Source organism: Nansenia antarctica, assembly GCF_963989245.1.
Source record: "Nansenia antarctica genome assembly, chromosome: 4".
Taxonomy (NCBI): domain Eukaryota; kingdom Metazoa; phylum Chordata; class Actinopteri; order Argentiniformes; family Microstomatidae; genus Nansenia; species Nansenia antarctica.
Window position 1 is genome coordinate 62,920,854 of NC_137689.1, and position 14,814 is coordinate 62,935,667.

At 41.5% G+C, this 14,814-nt stretch overlaps 2 protein-coding genes across 2 annotated transcripts; one reads left to right on the forward strand and one right to left on the reverse strand.

Moving 5' to 3' along the window:
* Positions 1-214: 214 nt before the first annotated feature.
* dcp2 (decapping mRNA 2) lies at positions 215-6,891 on the reverse strand (the record flags this gene model as incomplete). Its single annotated transcript, XM_080528287.1, has 11 exons — positions 6,756-6,891; positions 4,465-4,616; positions 4,016-4,143; positions 3,785-3,883; positions 3,307-3,459; positions 3,039-3,151; positions 2,316-2,420; positions 1,922-2,054; positions 917-1,006; positions 543-594; positions 215-372 (listed from the first exon to the last, which is right to left on the reverse strand). The coding sequence occupies exons 1-11, from the start codon at positions 6,806-6,808 to the stop codon at positions 215-217; spliced, it is 1,236 nt and encodes a 411-aa protein (XP_080384413.1). The 5' UTR covers positions 6,809-6,891.
* A 1,223-nt stretch (positions 6,892-8,114) lies between these two features.
* reep5 (receptor accessory protein 5) lies at positions 8,115-13,812 on the forward strand. The gene is made up of 5 exons (XM_080528168.1): positions 8,115-8,321; positions 8,724-8,817; positions 10,954-11,092; positions 12,433-12,601; positions 13,284-13,812. The coding sequence occupies exons 1-5, from the start codon at positions 8,195-8,197 to the stop codon at positions 13,340-13,342; spliced, it is 588 nt and encodes a 195-aa protein (XP_080384294.1). The 5' UTR covers positions 8,115-8,194; the 3' UTR covers positions 13,343-13,812.
* The last annotated feature ends 1,002 nt before the right edge of the window (positions 13,813-14,814 follow it).

A 14,814-nucleotide genomic window follows, 5' to 3' on the forward strand; every position in this document is an offset into this window, starting at 1 on the left:
CATATGGATGTGGTTCCTGAGATAGTTAGACATTTCTCCAGGTGTTGTGAAGATCTGGTACACTGTGCAGCCTGACTGTCATGTAGACAACCTAGAACACAACGTTTTACAACGTTGTCACAACTCTTCATCCTCTTAGAAGGACAGGAGGTCATGTCACAAACAGAACTGGAGAATGTGTCTGTCAGTCCAGACATCCTTTTTTTCTGTCATCTCAGGAGTCAAAGCATTTCATGATGGCCTCTCTGTCAAACTTGAAGTTGAGGAAGGACCTGGAGGAGACGAGTTGGTCACAGTCTCCATTGCAAGCCTGGTGGCCATTTGTGGAAGTGCAGGAGCCACACGGAGGCACTGCTGAGAGAGATTCAGTTGCTGGGAAAGTAGAAGAGTAGTAGAAGGGTTGAAAACAGAGTGGTAGAAGGGTTGAAAAAAAGAGTGGTAGAAGGGTTGAAAACAGAGTGGTAGAAGGGTTGCTCCCTCTAGTGTGTACACTGGGTTTCTTTAAAAATTAGTAATAGTGTTATTTGAATCAAACTAATTACCTGCGTCAAAGTTGTCCTGTAGTCTTCTGGGTTGAAGTTTCCGCTCCTCCTTCTGGTAGAAGAGGTTTTGAACAGTTAATATTGTCAGCATCAGGAGAGGCTGGTGGAGGTAGAATTTGGAGGACGGGCTCATTGTAATGAGCCAGTCCTTGGAATTCTACCAGTGGTCAGCATAGAAGCTGACTTCAACAGCATTATCAAACATACTTTCACCTGCTTGTCTTGTTAGGGCATCTGCTTACAACCATGCACCATCCATAACAACAGAATGACATGGTCCTGGATGACATCAGACAACTATGGGGGTAATAACATAAACATGAAGCCAGAGTGAGGTGGTCTTCCCCACTAGGCGTATACATCTCCAGTCTCACCTGCTGGTTGCTGACACCATTCCCATTGGCTCGTTTCTTCAGGCTTGAAGAATCCTGGTGTTTTTTCCCGTTGCCTTTAACGCTGGGGTTCTGCAGGGGGGAGAGAGGGTGCTCTTAGTACCAGATAAAGACACTTCTCAGGGAGCACGGGATCTCAATAGACAAAACTAGGTGGACATCGCCCTCTGTAGGGATGGATCAGCATGGCAGGCTGCTAGAATCATGTCAATGTCAATCAACGTCTTGATGCTGGACAACATTGGCACCATTGTTTACCACAACTGCAGTGCATTTCCCCTACCATGAATCAAACATTGTCCTATTAATTCTGGCATATTAAACCAATTCACCATGGTACTTCGCTCAACTAGCAAGGGCCAAACTGCTTACATTACTGTACTATATGTGGGTCAGTGAAGCATTGTTTTTTCTTTTGGTTCTACACTCCTCCTTACACCAAAGTTTGGATTTGAAATCAAACAATTATTATGAGTTTAAAGTAGAGATTCTCAGCTTTTGATTGTATTTGTGTACATATTGGTTTCACCATTCAGAAATCCGTTTTTATGCAATCCCCCTATTTCAGGGTTAGGTAAGTAATGGGACAATTGGCTTGACAGGTGTTTCTGTTAAGTCGGGTGTGTTGCGTCCTTTAATTTGTGTAAGCAATGTCTAGTATTGATTCTAGGCTTTGTGTTTGCCTTTGGGTCTGCCAACCTGTGGACCAAAGACACATCAATGAAAGTTAAGGAAGTTAGAAATCTTAAGAATGAAAGCTGAGAATCTCTAACCTCATAGTAATTGTTTGATATTAAATCCAAACTGTTGGAGTGTAGAGCTAAAAAAAATGCTTCATTGCATTGTCTTAGTGCACCTCCTGCAACACCCACCCATAGATGACTATTTCAATCAGGGGAGGCTGGTGGACGTGTTTGATAACATTCCAATTTCTACCTCCACCAGCCTGCCCTGGGTTAAATAGCAGATCTACTGTTCTATACGGACCTTAGCTTTGAGTAGTTCTGAGAGCTCGTGCTGGGTCAGCTGTCCTAGAGGCTTCTGGGGTCTCTGCTTCCCCCAGACCTCTACAGGGGACGCATCAGGCAGCGTCTGGACCTGGGAACGTCGGGCCTTGGACCTACACAGCACACAGGACCAACAACATCTTAGGGTGTTAGAGTGCAAGACGCAGAGCTGGATGAGGAGACATTTGTTATTATTCCATGTGCCATGATATTGTTATAGTGACCCGGTAATTATATATTAACATGTTTAACATATGCAACTAAGAGACAAAGGGCATTCATTGGCCAATGCAAAGACAGGATGAAAAGTCTATGGTTGAGATGCTACTACGAGTGGGGTGTACAATGTAGGGGGTGGTGTCAGGGCGACTCACCGGCCTTTGTCCAGAGGTTTGCATGGAGTGCTGCCGTTAGAGGTGAAATCCTCCTCGCTGTCCGTGGACTCTCCCTTCAGCTTGGCGATCCATTCTCTAAGTGGTCTGTGGAGGGAACAGCAGAGATGGGAGGATCAATAACCATGAATTATTAATGCAACTCGACCCCTACAGGAGAATGAGGTCAACAAAAACATGCAAAAAAACTGGTGAATGTATAGCACAGTGAGGCAGCTTTGGGTAGGTTGCAAAAGTGACCCGCTGTTTAAGTATTTGGTTCTTCAAAACTGTAAACTTTCAAATTATGTGTCATACATTGAAATCTGAAAATGGTTGAAGATATGCTTATTGGAATGTTGAGTACACCTCAAACCAAATAGCGGATAAACACGCTCTGAACGCTACGAACATCTAATGCATGTTTAGCACAACAACATGCTAAAAACACAACTAAAAACACATAACTATGACTGACTAACAGTCCTTGCTTTTGAACACATCCTAAAACGTACGTGTATATATTATATTGAGTGGGCTCTTCAACACTTAAGACGTTTCTAATAATAAAAAAACAGAAAACACCCCTTTTTAAAGAAGCTTTTTGCTCATTTGCGCGACTTCAGAATTGCCCACATGCGGCCCTTTTCAACAGACCGTGTCACATATGTGAATCCCTATGCAGTTTTCTTTTTTTTTTACTCTCGGGTGCAGAGAGACACTCACCTCACAAAAGGAATGGCCATGAAGAACTTATTAGGAGCCAGACCCAGTTTAGACTTGGGAGTCATGTCGTTCCGGTGACATGGCAGTTTCTCTATAGGGAACCACTCAATGTTCTAATGGAAACACACAATAACAGGAATGTTTCATGATTACATTTCAATAGGAAATGTATCATATCAAATGACTGCCCATCTAATATATCGCACTGAATGTCAGCCTATTTAGTGAACACAGGAACAAGAGAAGGAGAGATGAGGAATAGCCCTACCCTGATTTCCTTCCTGGTTTTGGGGTTGAACTTGGTCTCCTTGGACACCCCAGGGATGATGTAGAGTCTGGCCAGTTGGTCTGTGATCTTGGTCTCGATGTACGTGTCTTTGCAGATACGATCTCTGATGCAAAATCCCGTCTCCTCCATAACCTGAGAGGCCGCAAGTCAATTACATTTAATTCATTGAGCTTTTATCCGAAGTGAGTTACAATAAGCACATTTGTCTAAGTAAGTGAATGAACCATACTATAAACTATCAGTCATCGTAAGGAAAACCCACTGCCATCAGCAGTCACAGTGCTAGAGAAAGGAAGAAATAAGTATACAGTTCTGTTCCATGATTGACAAGTGTTCAGGTACTCTGCCCATTAGTAAAACATCTTAAGATACCATCCTTGAAATAGAAATAAGTTAACTTTCAGGGTAAAAAGAAAAACCTGTTACAAAAATCCCTTTTCAAGGGTGCTCTACTCACTTCTCTGACGGCACAGTCATGTGGAGCCTCGTCTTCATTGACCTTCCCCTTAGGGAAGCCCCAGCCAGACTTGGCCAGGTAGCCCTGGACCAGAAGGGCCTGGACATGGATCACATCATGTCATGTAAACAATATCGTAGTTTCACTTGTGCCATATCACTACTATCATTTAAAAAAGATCTAGCCCAAGAGATCGCAGTATCTATATCTCAAATGATACAAACAGCTTACATTGTCCAGGGTTTCATCTAGTATAATGGCACCATAGGTGGGGACGCCCATCTTGTACTCCTTCCACTGCTCTATCACCTTCTGGACATCCTCCCCGTGGGGCAGCAGGAAGGGACAGTGATTAAACAGTGACCAGGTGTCAAGGAGAAGAGGAACACAAGGACAGGCAGCACAACTAGTTACATTAGAAACTAGGCCTTAGACTGAGACTACCATGAGAACGTGATGATGCCCAACAAGGAAAGAATTAGATGAAAGATATTGTCACTAACACTTTCACATTGTCATAGCCTATAGTGTAATATTCTAACATCTGACACAGTCATAGCATATTTTCTGACAGGAATCAAAAAATAAATGTTATTATGCCATTACAACCTAAGATATCATGTAACATTTGGCATAATCTTGTTCTTTGCTCTGCATCATTGTTCTCATAATAAGGATATCAGCCTTGGCAAAGTCCCTTATCCCACACTGAGGGAGTCCTGGTGCGTTCTGCATGCAGAAGTCAAGGTAGAACCAATGGGCAAGCTCGATCTGGAAACACACTCGGATGGCATTGTCCCTCTCCTCGCTGGGAATGTGCAGGATGAACCGACTGGAGGAGAGAGGGCAGATGGAGGAGCTCAGCATGATCACTACAGGTACCTTGTGACCAGGGCACAATTCCAAACTGGCCCCATAGCTACTTCTGTAGATCTGAGGACTGTACAGTACTAATAAAGTACAGTACTAATCAAGGGCTTTGCAGGCCAAGTGAAGAGGCTAAGTAAAGAGGCTAAGTGACATTTTCCACATTTTCCATGAGCTGAAACAAATTATTTTTTTTTACTCTGACCAGATTGTATTGTGATTGTGAGTCTTTGTTTATTTTACATTCTATTTCAATACAGTTATTATGTTAGCTCCTTTCACCACTTCCAGTCATGGAAAAAAATATTGGCACCCCTGCCACTTCTGTCAGATAATGCACCACTTCTACCGGAAAAGTGTTGCGATTACAAAAAAAAGCAGAGAAAAAAAGGCAAATCTGATATCATTCCACACAGAACTCTAAAAATGGACTGGACAAAATTGTAAGAAATAATTCTATTTCAAGCTTGTAATGCTCCTTTAATTTGTATTTAAACTCCGCTGTGGCAAGTTACAGGTGCTGGCAATATAGAAATCAGTTAAAATGGAGAAAGGTTGACTCAACCTTTGTGTTGCGTGTCTGTGCGTACCACATTGAGCATGGAGAAAAAGAAAGGAGAGCAAAGAATTGTCTGAGGATTTGAGAACCAGTTTGAGACCAAAAACTACGTATGAGACCAAAATATAGCTTTTTGGTAAAACACATCATTGTAGTGTTTACAGAAAACTAAATGAGGCCTTCAAAGAAAAGATCACTGTCCCTACAGTCAAACATTGTGGAGGTTCACAGATGTTTTGGGGTAGCTTTTGTGTGCATGGCATCATGAAATCTGAAGACTACCAAAGGAATTTGGGGAGCAATGTAGGGCCCAGTGTCAGAAAGATGGGTCTCCGTCAGAGGTCATGGGTCTTCCAGCAGGACAATGACCCAAAGAATACTTCAAAAAGCAAAGAGAAATGGTGGAGAGTTCTGAAGTGGACAGCAATGAGTCCAGATCTAAATCCCATAGAATATCTGTGGAGCGATCTCAAAACAGCAGTTGAAATGTCAAATGTGAGCATCCTGGAATGGTTGGGAAACAAAGAGTGGTCCAAAATTCCAGTAGGGGTGGAAGAAACTCAGTCATGGTTACAGGAAGTGATTGATTTCCAATATTTGGTATCAAAGGGTGTGATACCAAATATTATGTTGACAATCATTTTGTCCAGTCCAATTTTTTCTCTGCTTTCTTGTGTTCTTCCAATGCAAACAAAAGAAATAAACATGTGAATACCAAAGCATTTGTAATTGCAACAATTTTCTGGGAGAAGTGCTGCATTATCTCATTATATTATGCCAATATGGCCATGACTGTAGATCAAGAGCTTTCTATTCATATAAAAAAAAAATGTTGAGGACTTTAACATCACACAAAATGTAGTAATTGTATGCATTGGGCGATAGGCCTATTCAATGGAACACGGACCTGCACATTCTTCTGTATGCAGCCTGACCTCTATGGGTTTGGACCATCACTCTGAATAGAGTTCATTAGGCTGTTTGATAGAAGCTTTGAATCAAAGCTGTATGCTGGGAAAAACCGTTATGGAAGGTGGTGCCTTGAATTTCCTGTCGTTTTCGACTTTTGACAAGCCGCAACTTGACATAAAATATCCTCATACAGTTTGCACCTGTCCAAACATAACACAAACACATCTACCTGCAGGGCAGGGGCTGATTCTGCTTGCAAAGACATTGACGTACCTGGCGCACAGAGAAAGATGCAAGTGTCCACTCTGATAGTGTGGCTGTGTCATGCATGATAGTGTTAGAGAGTCTGGCCTTTCAACAAATGAAATGCAAAGCAGACAAATTGCTTATTCTTATGGAAATGTGTGATACATGGAAGTAGGCCTAACTACCATGGCGGTAAATGCCTAATATCCGCATCGCACTTACCTTAGCCAACCCCCATTACCTCCAGAAAGACTTCCCCCCAGGCACACAAGACAGAATTATTCTGAGAATACTCTTTCCGTGCATTGTAAACATCAAGTAGTTTTTACTATTCTATTCCTTGGTATAAAAACATTTATTTGAGCACTTTGGACATAATTATGTTACCTGCAGAGGTCGTCCAGTACGCCGTTGGGAATATCCCCTCTTTTTGTTTCCATGTCGAGAATAAAAACATCCCGAGCTCGCGAAACAATTTGGCGGAAAACAAACAGCGCAAAGCTACTACTTTCTCAAAACGCGGATCGTCGCATTTTGGTCACCAATCATGGCCAATTGTAAGTGTCAGGTTCGTAAAAGAGCACTAAATGAACACAAATAAATACATGTAAGCTAGCTAAAAACAAACCCCTTCGCCGCGCAATCGAAAAAGAAGGCTCATGTACATAGTGCGTTTGACGCTAGAAGTGTTATTTGTCCAATCATACACCACGGGAGGCGGAAACAGGAACACACGTGGAATACTATTGGCTACATTGTCACCTGTCAAAACATCTTGTCCAATCAATACACACCATTACTACTCGAGCGCTTATAAACAGTTAGGTTGAGATAACAAAGAAACAGCAAAGATCTTCGAGCAGGAATCACGATGCATCAATGTTGAGGAGAAAAACCACTGGCGAACACCGAGGACCATCAGGACACTCGTTCATTGTCCGTAGCCATAATAAATACATTCATATGTGAGCTTTTAACTGAATTGTTAAATGTATTATGCATATTGACTTTAAAAACAGTCGACTGCCTGGTATTATTGACCACACCAGAGCAAACATGTGTAAACCTTTTTGAGCTATTCTATTCTCTGCTTTCTCCCTATAAAAATCCTACACGTGTAAAATGTTCTCCCCCAATACTAATGGTTGACTGTCAATTGATTCACACTGATCATTAGAATAGAAGGTTCTATAGGATATTAAGTCTATTATGTTACCGTTTGGCTACACATGGCAGAAGGTTAGGTAGCCCCTCGGCACGCCTTTTCTGTATGGATATGAATATGAAACTGGAAACAAATATAATTGATGGGTCATTATCATTATCATTTATTCAATAAAGCTATAGCCACAATGAGTTTCATATAGCTGTTTTCGCATTTATGAGCCTTAAAATAATTTTGTTTTTTATGGGGACATTTATTAGCAACAGCTGAATACGGTTGAAGGCAACACATTAGGACTATGATAGTAATATATGTCATATTCGCATTGTCATCAGATTACAAAGCAAGGAAGGGTGTGGCTGCAGACATATTGCAGTGACGTACGGGCCGCGAATTTGCGAAACCTAGGATGGTAGGGGAAGGCAGGGCAATACCGCTACCTGATTGGTTGGCGAAGCACTAGGTAGCGGTATTGCCCTGCCTTCCCCTACCATCCTAGGTTTCTCAAATTGACGTACGGGCCAGCGTGCTCGTGACGGTGCTTTCTACCATCATCACTGAACACGGGAAGAGAGAGAGAGAGAGAGAGAAGGGTAGAGTTGCATGGGTGTCGCAGTTCCACTTCACATTCAACCAGCACAGCACAACCAGGAACAAAACCATGGCAGCCATGGCACAGGGAATTAAAGAACGTTTTGAAAAGTTTCTTCACGAAAAGAACATTATGACCGATGTTTTGGAAAAGATCGAAGCTAAAACAGGAGTGAATAGATCCTACATCGCAATCGGTGAGTTTTTTTTTTTTTTTTTTGCTCTTCTGACATGAGACGGGGAAAAGCACAAGGGATCCTTCTTATTGAAAAGGAAACGAGGCTATGGTTAATCTGATCTGTGTCATGCTGCCTCTGTCGTGGCACTGTCGTGTTCTGTCCATGACACAACATACATACCTCTTTATCCACATTCAGAAGATCACATACAATGGTGTGATGTTAGAATCAACAGTTTTAGATTATACGCATCATTATTTCGCATCCTCATGCAGGCCTAATAATGGCCCTATGTAGACATTCACTATATTGATGTGCTATGTCATTTGATGGTACACAATGTGATGATGGTCTATAATTATTATGAAATAAGAATATTATAACATATTGCTTTTTCTTTAATAATGTCCTCTCTTGCAGCTCTCGTTGGCTTTGTCGCAGTTTATCTGGTTATCGGGTATGGAGCCTCTCTACTGTGCAACCTCATCGGGTTTGCCTATCCGGCCTACATATCGTAAGTTTGTGTTTATGTTGGTCATCTAAGGCCTACAGTAGCTGAAATATGAAATATTCCTGCCACTGCCTTCTCCCGTCGGAGCAATTAACGGTGAATGACGTCATTTACGTTGACAGCCCCCACCCCACCTCACGCCTCCTCCCCCTCACCAGCGCACGCACGCACACACACACACACACACACACACACACACACACACACACACACACACACACACACACACACACACACGCACACACACACACACACACACACACACACACACACACACACACACGCAAACAGAATCGTAAACACGCCACAAAGAATTTTCTTCATGGCCCAACATTATGCCTGAGGGAACGTTAACTTTACACAGAAACATAGTGTTCTTTATGCATAATTGAGATGAAAACGGCGCTGCCAGTGTGTGATATGGTTGTTGGGTGTTACCCACTGATGCTGAATAATGTCTTGGAGAGGACAGTCCATGTGTACCTAGTCATTAGCCGGAGACTCAGGAACCCTTGAATGGGATGTGATGTGGCAGTAGGGGACTAGCTATGTAAGGTGACGATGTCTTCTTAATTCTAACAAGTTGTAACATAACGTCAAAGGCTCAGTTGTGCACATCCGGGAGAATTTAGTCAATATGCTGTCTGTAGTCCTCACTTTATTGATGTCCATGGTAAGACTACCTGCACTGTTTCCTCATTTTTCTTCTCACAATTGCATTATGTTCTTTGGCAATGTGCTGCTGCTGCTGTTGCTACAATATGCTGACCACTTGATCAAATTAGAAATAAATGACCCTACTTGACTGCTACTTATGAAGTGGATTTAGTCCTCTAGTCCTCTAAAACAGTTGAACCCTAAACGTAATACCAGCAAACCATTGTTTATTCTTCATTGTGTGTGTTGTAATCCAGTGTGGATGCGTGTTTAGGCCATATGTGGTGTGTTCTGGTTGTTCCTGTTGAGTGACTCTGTAGGTAATTGCTACTGTACATTACACTACATTTCGGGCATTTAGCAGATGCCTTTATCCAAAGCGTCTTACAACAAATACATTTGTCTAAGTGAGTCATCTATCCATCAGTCATCGTAAGAAAAGGTAATCTATGCTATGGCCAGAGGCTATTGGCAGTCATAATGCTGGAAGAATGACTGACTGATAATATCACATTACCTCTCAGTCGAATCACTCAGATCTCCCCACCTAGACACACTCACAGTGGTCTGATCTGTATAGTATCATTCCATTCCATATGTTACAATGAGCCCGTCCTCCGATTTCTACCACCACCAGCCTCCCCTGGTATAGTAGTTTAGTTGAGTTTAGTAGACCTATAGAACAGTACAGCCAAATAGCTTCTTCTCTAAATAGACTATCTCTGGTATAGTGTAGTTGAGTACAGTACAACAATATCAAACACCCTACCCAGACACACTTACACTCACAGCTGTCTGATCTACAGAGAGAAGGTCTCATTAAGGCCCAGTCAGGTCCATACAGGTCCAAATGAGGGCAAAGCCCAGCTTCTGTAGAGGCTGGTTGGCTGCTCTTTGGGTCACTGGTGCAAGAGACTGAGCACAGAGAAGGAACTACAAAGATCCACACGATCCACATGCCTGACCACAGAACCTCCAGCTCTGACTCACCCCAGCGCACTCCAACCACACTTCAACCCCTGTACTGGGCTGGCCTAGTATGATAGCTTACAGACAACAGCTCTTTTATGAAATTCCATAATTGCTTTAGTTGTGGAATAGCTTTTTACGGCAAGAGTCCTACTATTGTCAAGATTTTTAAAGATATGAATAGAATACAGAACGAGTCTCACTGTATCGTTTGGCATTCAAAACATTGCCTGAAGGAAAGACAGGAGGGAATTTTCACTGCACACACATTCGTGAGTCAACACATTACCATGGAAACAATGTTGCCAGTCCGTATGGTATCCATTATATCCATTCTTTAGATAACTTGAAATGTCACGATTGTTTTCCAAATATACAATCAATGTTCTGTGTGTTATTTTAACCCTACTCACTTATAATAGGCTACTACTCTTACTTAATTATTATGCACTACTTTGCCATTATGCTTCTGTGCATCTGTTCTCTGAAATGGAACTCACCCTTTTATTCCAGGATCAAAGCAATTGAGAGTGCAACCAAAGATGATGACACAAAATGGCTGACGTACTGGGTGGTGTATGGAGTGTTCAGTGTGGCAGAGTTCTTTGCTGACATCTTCCTGTCCTGGTTCCCATTCTATTACATGCTAAAGGTAACGCAGATGTCCCTTTTGTTTATTTACATGTCGTGTTGGTCTGGTGAAAAGGTCCGAATGTTGGCAATTCTCAATTCTCATTGCACAAATGACCAAAAATGCTTCATTAAAGAATAAAATAAAAAGTGTTAGATGTGTTGATGTTCTATCAGCATTTTGTGATGTGCTTAACATGCAGATAGATGTTCATAGCGATGTACCTTCTTAGCTGATAGCTACTAGCATCTGTTTTGCATGTGTTTTGATTCGAGCAAGATTCTCCGGTATTTGGTTTGGGGTGTACCAACATTCAAATAAGCATATCTTCTTAAACTATTCTTAGATTTCAATGTATGACACATCATTTGAAAGCTTACAAAAAACGGAAAAATGACTGTGTCCTACTTGAGGACCTTTTCACCAGACCCTGTTACATATATACAAGAGACACATTTTGTAGAGTCTATGATGCAAGAGGAAATCAAATGTTAAACAACCTTCTTGTGCAACATGATTTTAAAAGTTATTGCATGACAGTATCCTCCTGCTGTTGTTCAACTGTTAAGTGGAGTTGAATTTATACAATGATTACATTACAATTGTTGTGAATATATATGGGCCTAATAACTGTTGATAATGAATTACTTGGAATTATTGCCTCAATGCACCATTTAATTATGCAGAGATCATTAAGTTAAACTCTGAAATGTTATTTACAGCATAATCACGTATGTGATTAGAGTCTGAAAGTCACACAGTTAATCATTCAATTCATTATTAATGAAATATAGTAACATATCACAACCTTTTGTATTAGTAGTTATATTAGTTCAGCACACCAATTTCTTGCATTCTTCACAACCGGATAATCACAGTTTCACTCATAATCAGAATCCCAACAGTCTTGTTGTTCTGATGGGGAGACAACACAGAAGTCGTTCCTGGGAGTACCAAAGTTATTATTGTTACTATTTTCAGTAGCCATAGCTACTACTCCCCAACCGCCACACACACACACACACACACACACACACACACACACACACACACACACACACACACACCTCAATTGTTGTTATTGTTTATTGTTATGGCATGAAATCAATTAAACGAAATCTAATCATGACATCAACATTTCATAACTCCACCTACTTTCTGTATTCATGTCAACCTCAACCATGTGGTTTCCTGTCCATCTTAGTCTCCATAGCAACAGATCTCATGCCTCGGCCTACCACAGGGTTTGTTCATTCCATAGAACTCTCACTCACTGAAGCTTCTATTCTTTAACAGTGTTTCCAGGAGGTGATGAAGTGAATGTTGTATTGTTGTGTGTATGTTTCCTCTCCTCCCCTCAGTGTGCGTTCCTGGTGTGGTGCATGTCCCCCACTCCTTCCAACGGATCAGTCCTGATCTACAGCAAGATCATCCGGCCCTTCTTCCTCAAGAACCAGTCCAAGATCGACAGCGCCGTCAAGGACATCACGGACAAGGCAACAGAGGCGGCTGACAAGTTCAAAGATGAAGGTAGGCACCGGCACATCTGTTATATAATCTCAATCACCTTATGATGTTGAATATGTTCCTAGAATCCTAGAAAGAAATGTCAAAAAATAAAAAAAATAATAATAATAATCCTCAAACTATATATTAACAATATTGTTATTATATTAATAACGATATTCAGACTGTATTAACACAGAGAAGTTGGAGTATCCACTGAGACATTCCCTCTGCCATGACTCCTCTAATATCTCCCTAGCTGTCACAGGAGCTGTTGTTGTGTTAAGCCTAGCTTAACCTTTCCCTTCCGAAGGCGTCATTAAAGTTGCAACATCTGTTTCAACATCTGAGGAAGCTGACACACATGATGGCTTCAGCTCTGACAGGCTGTTTGTCATCACTCTGGACACAAAATAGGCTACCTAAATTCTGTTTGTCACATTAACATTATACACCAATAACAGGCATTGCAGTTTCTATGATTATATTCAATATTTAAGAAAGAGTACTAGGTAGTCTATTCTATTATCTGTATTTAATCTCTCTCAAATTGTCAAAAATGTGCCTCAGTACTTCCTCAATTGATCCCTAAGGTAAGGTTGAGTTGGGGCTCTTGTATCTAACTCTAAGTTCTCCGCCATGCAGCCAAGAAGGGTCATGTTGAGTTGAGCCTCTTGTATCTAATTCTAACTTCTCTGTCCTGCAGCCAAGAAGGCCACAGCCAACATGATGTGGGAGGAGCCCATGGAGAAGAAAAGTTCTTAAGATCCCCCAGAGGACTGAGTCTCATCTCTACAGTGTCATCTCCGGAGAGGACTGTTACCCAGCTGACGTGGGTCAAATACTTTCAAAACTATACTGTGCTTGATTTAAGTCTTAAAAATGTAAAGCTAAAACAAGCGCCCCTCAAATACTTTTATTTGAAGTATTTGACATGTTTTTTTGACTCCTGGTCTGTTTCACAGCTGAATGATAAATGTTGCCTTGGAATTTTTTATTGTTTATTTTATAACTTATCTGAAGGGTATATATACTATAGTATCTTTGTCTTGCACTCCTGTGTCTGTGAAAGCTGCCATAGACGGTAACGTTATCTGAAAGTACTAAGCCATTTCCCAAGACCGTTGAAACCTTTAACTTTGCGTACCTTTAGGCTGGATACAGCCAACCATGTAGGATGTGACTCCTCCCCTGCTGTGCTATAATTACATAAATAAAGAAGGAACTTGCTGTTATTTTCCATTGCTTCTCTCCCTCCTTGGTGAAATGTACTATACTAGAGCAAAGATTATGTGCTTGATGGATGTATTGTGCTATCTTTTGGCTTTTTCAGATATTTTGTCTTGGTAAGACACATATTAATGTGAAATAATGTGTGAAAAGTTGAACATGTTCTCTACCTCTCCCACCATCATTATGTTCAGATTCACCTTCTACTCGTGCATGCAATGACAGGTTCACTTCTCTAACAAATCACATCAGCGAGAAGCCATTACAATCAGCAGTGTCCTAAGCCCTATTCGCACGGGATTAGTTTTATTTGGGGACCTCATTACCCCTTGACGTCTGTGTTTCGTGTGGCGCATTCGCACGGGATAAGCGAAGTCTGTGTTTTACTTGAATTTACTGACATTCCCCTGGATACGATGTCATGGCTCTGTGTAATATCCGCATCATGAGCAACAATCGCAATGGCTGCTAAGAAGAACAGGCCTTGGACGTGTGAAGAGTAATTTATAATACAATTTCAATAAATCTAAATAACAAATAAACAAACAAATATAATATAATTTCCATCACAGCCTCCATTGTTCTCTGTTCGCACGTTTGATGTAGTAAATTGTGGCCTCATTTTCTTTCTTTTTTCTCTGAGGCCCCTCTAGGGCTCCGTCGTTCTCGAACACGTTGCAGAAAAAAGGGGTGGAGACAACAAAAACACCCCAAATCACTGACATGTCGATTCGCATTATCACAGGACCTCTGTGTCTGCCGAAGTATGATAGGTAATTGGGGATGGAATTTTTACTTTACAAATCACGGACATGGCCGATTCGCACAGGATTAAGAACACAGACGACCTCTGTAATTATTACAAATTACCAGAGGTCCCCAGGTAATACTCACCTTCCAGTCACCTTGCCTGGTAACGTCTCCAGTCGACACACCTGCTGCATGCCTGTGCAATCTTGAGTGATGAGTGACAACAGTTGGTTTGTAGTACTAGAGCCCTCATCTGT

What these genes read in the sequence shown, in the direction of transcription:
- reep5 (XM_080528168.1), top strand. Translation starts at nt 8,195, where the DNA reads ATGGCAGCCATGGCACAGGGAATTAAAGAACGTTTTGAAAAGTTTCTT. An exon ending in CATTCTATTACATGCTAAAG is followed by an intron (nt 11,093 to 12,432) that starts GTAACGCAGATG and finishes TCCTCCCCTCAG; the next exon opens with TGTGCGTTCCTGGTGTGGTG. An exon ending in TGACAAGTTCAAAGATGAAG is followed by an intron (nt 12,602 to 13,283) that starts GTAGGCACCGGC and finishes TCTGTCCTGCAG; the next exon opens with CCAAGAAGGCCACAGCCAAC.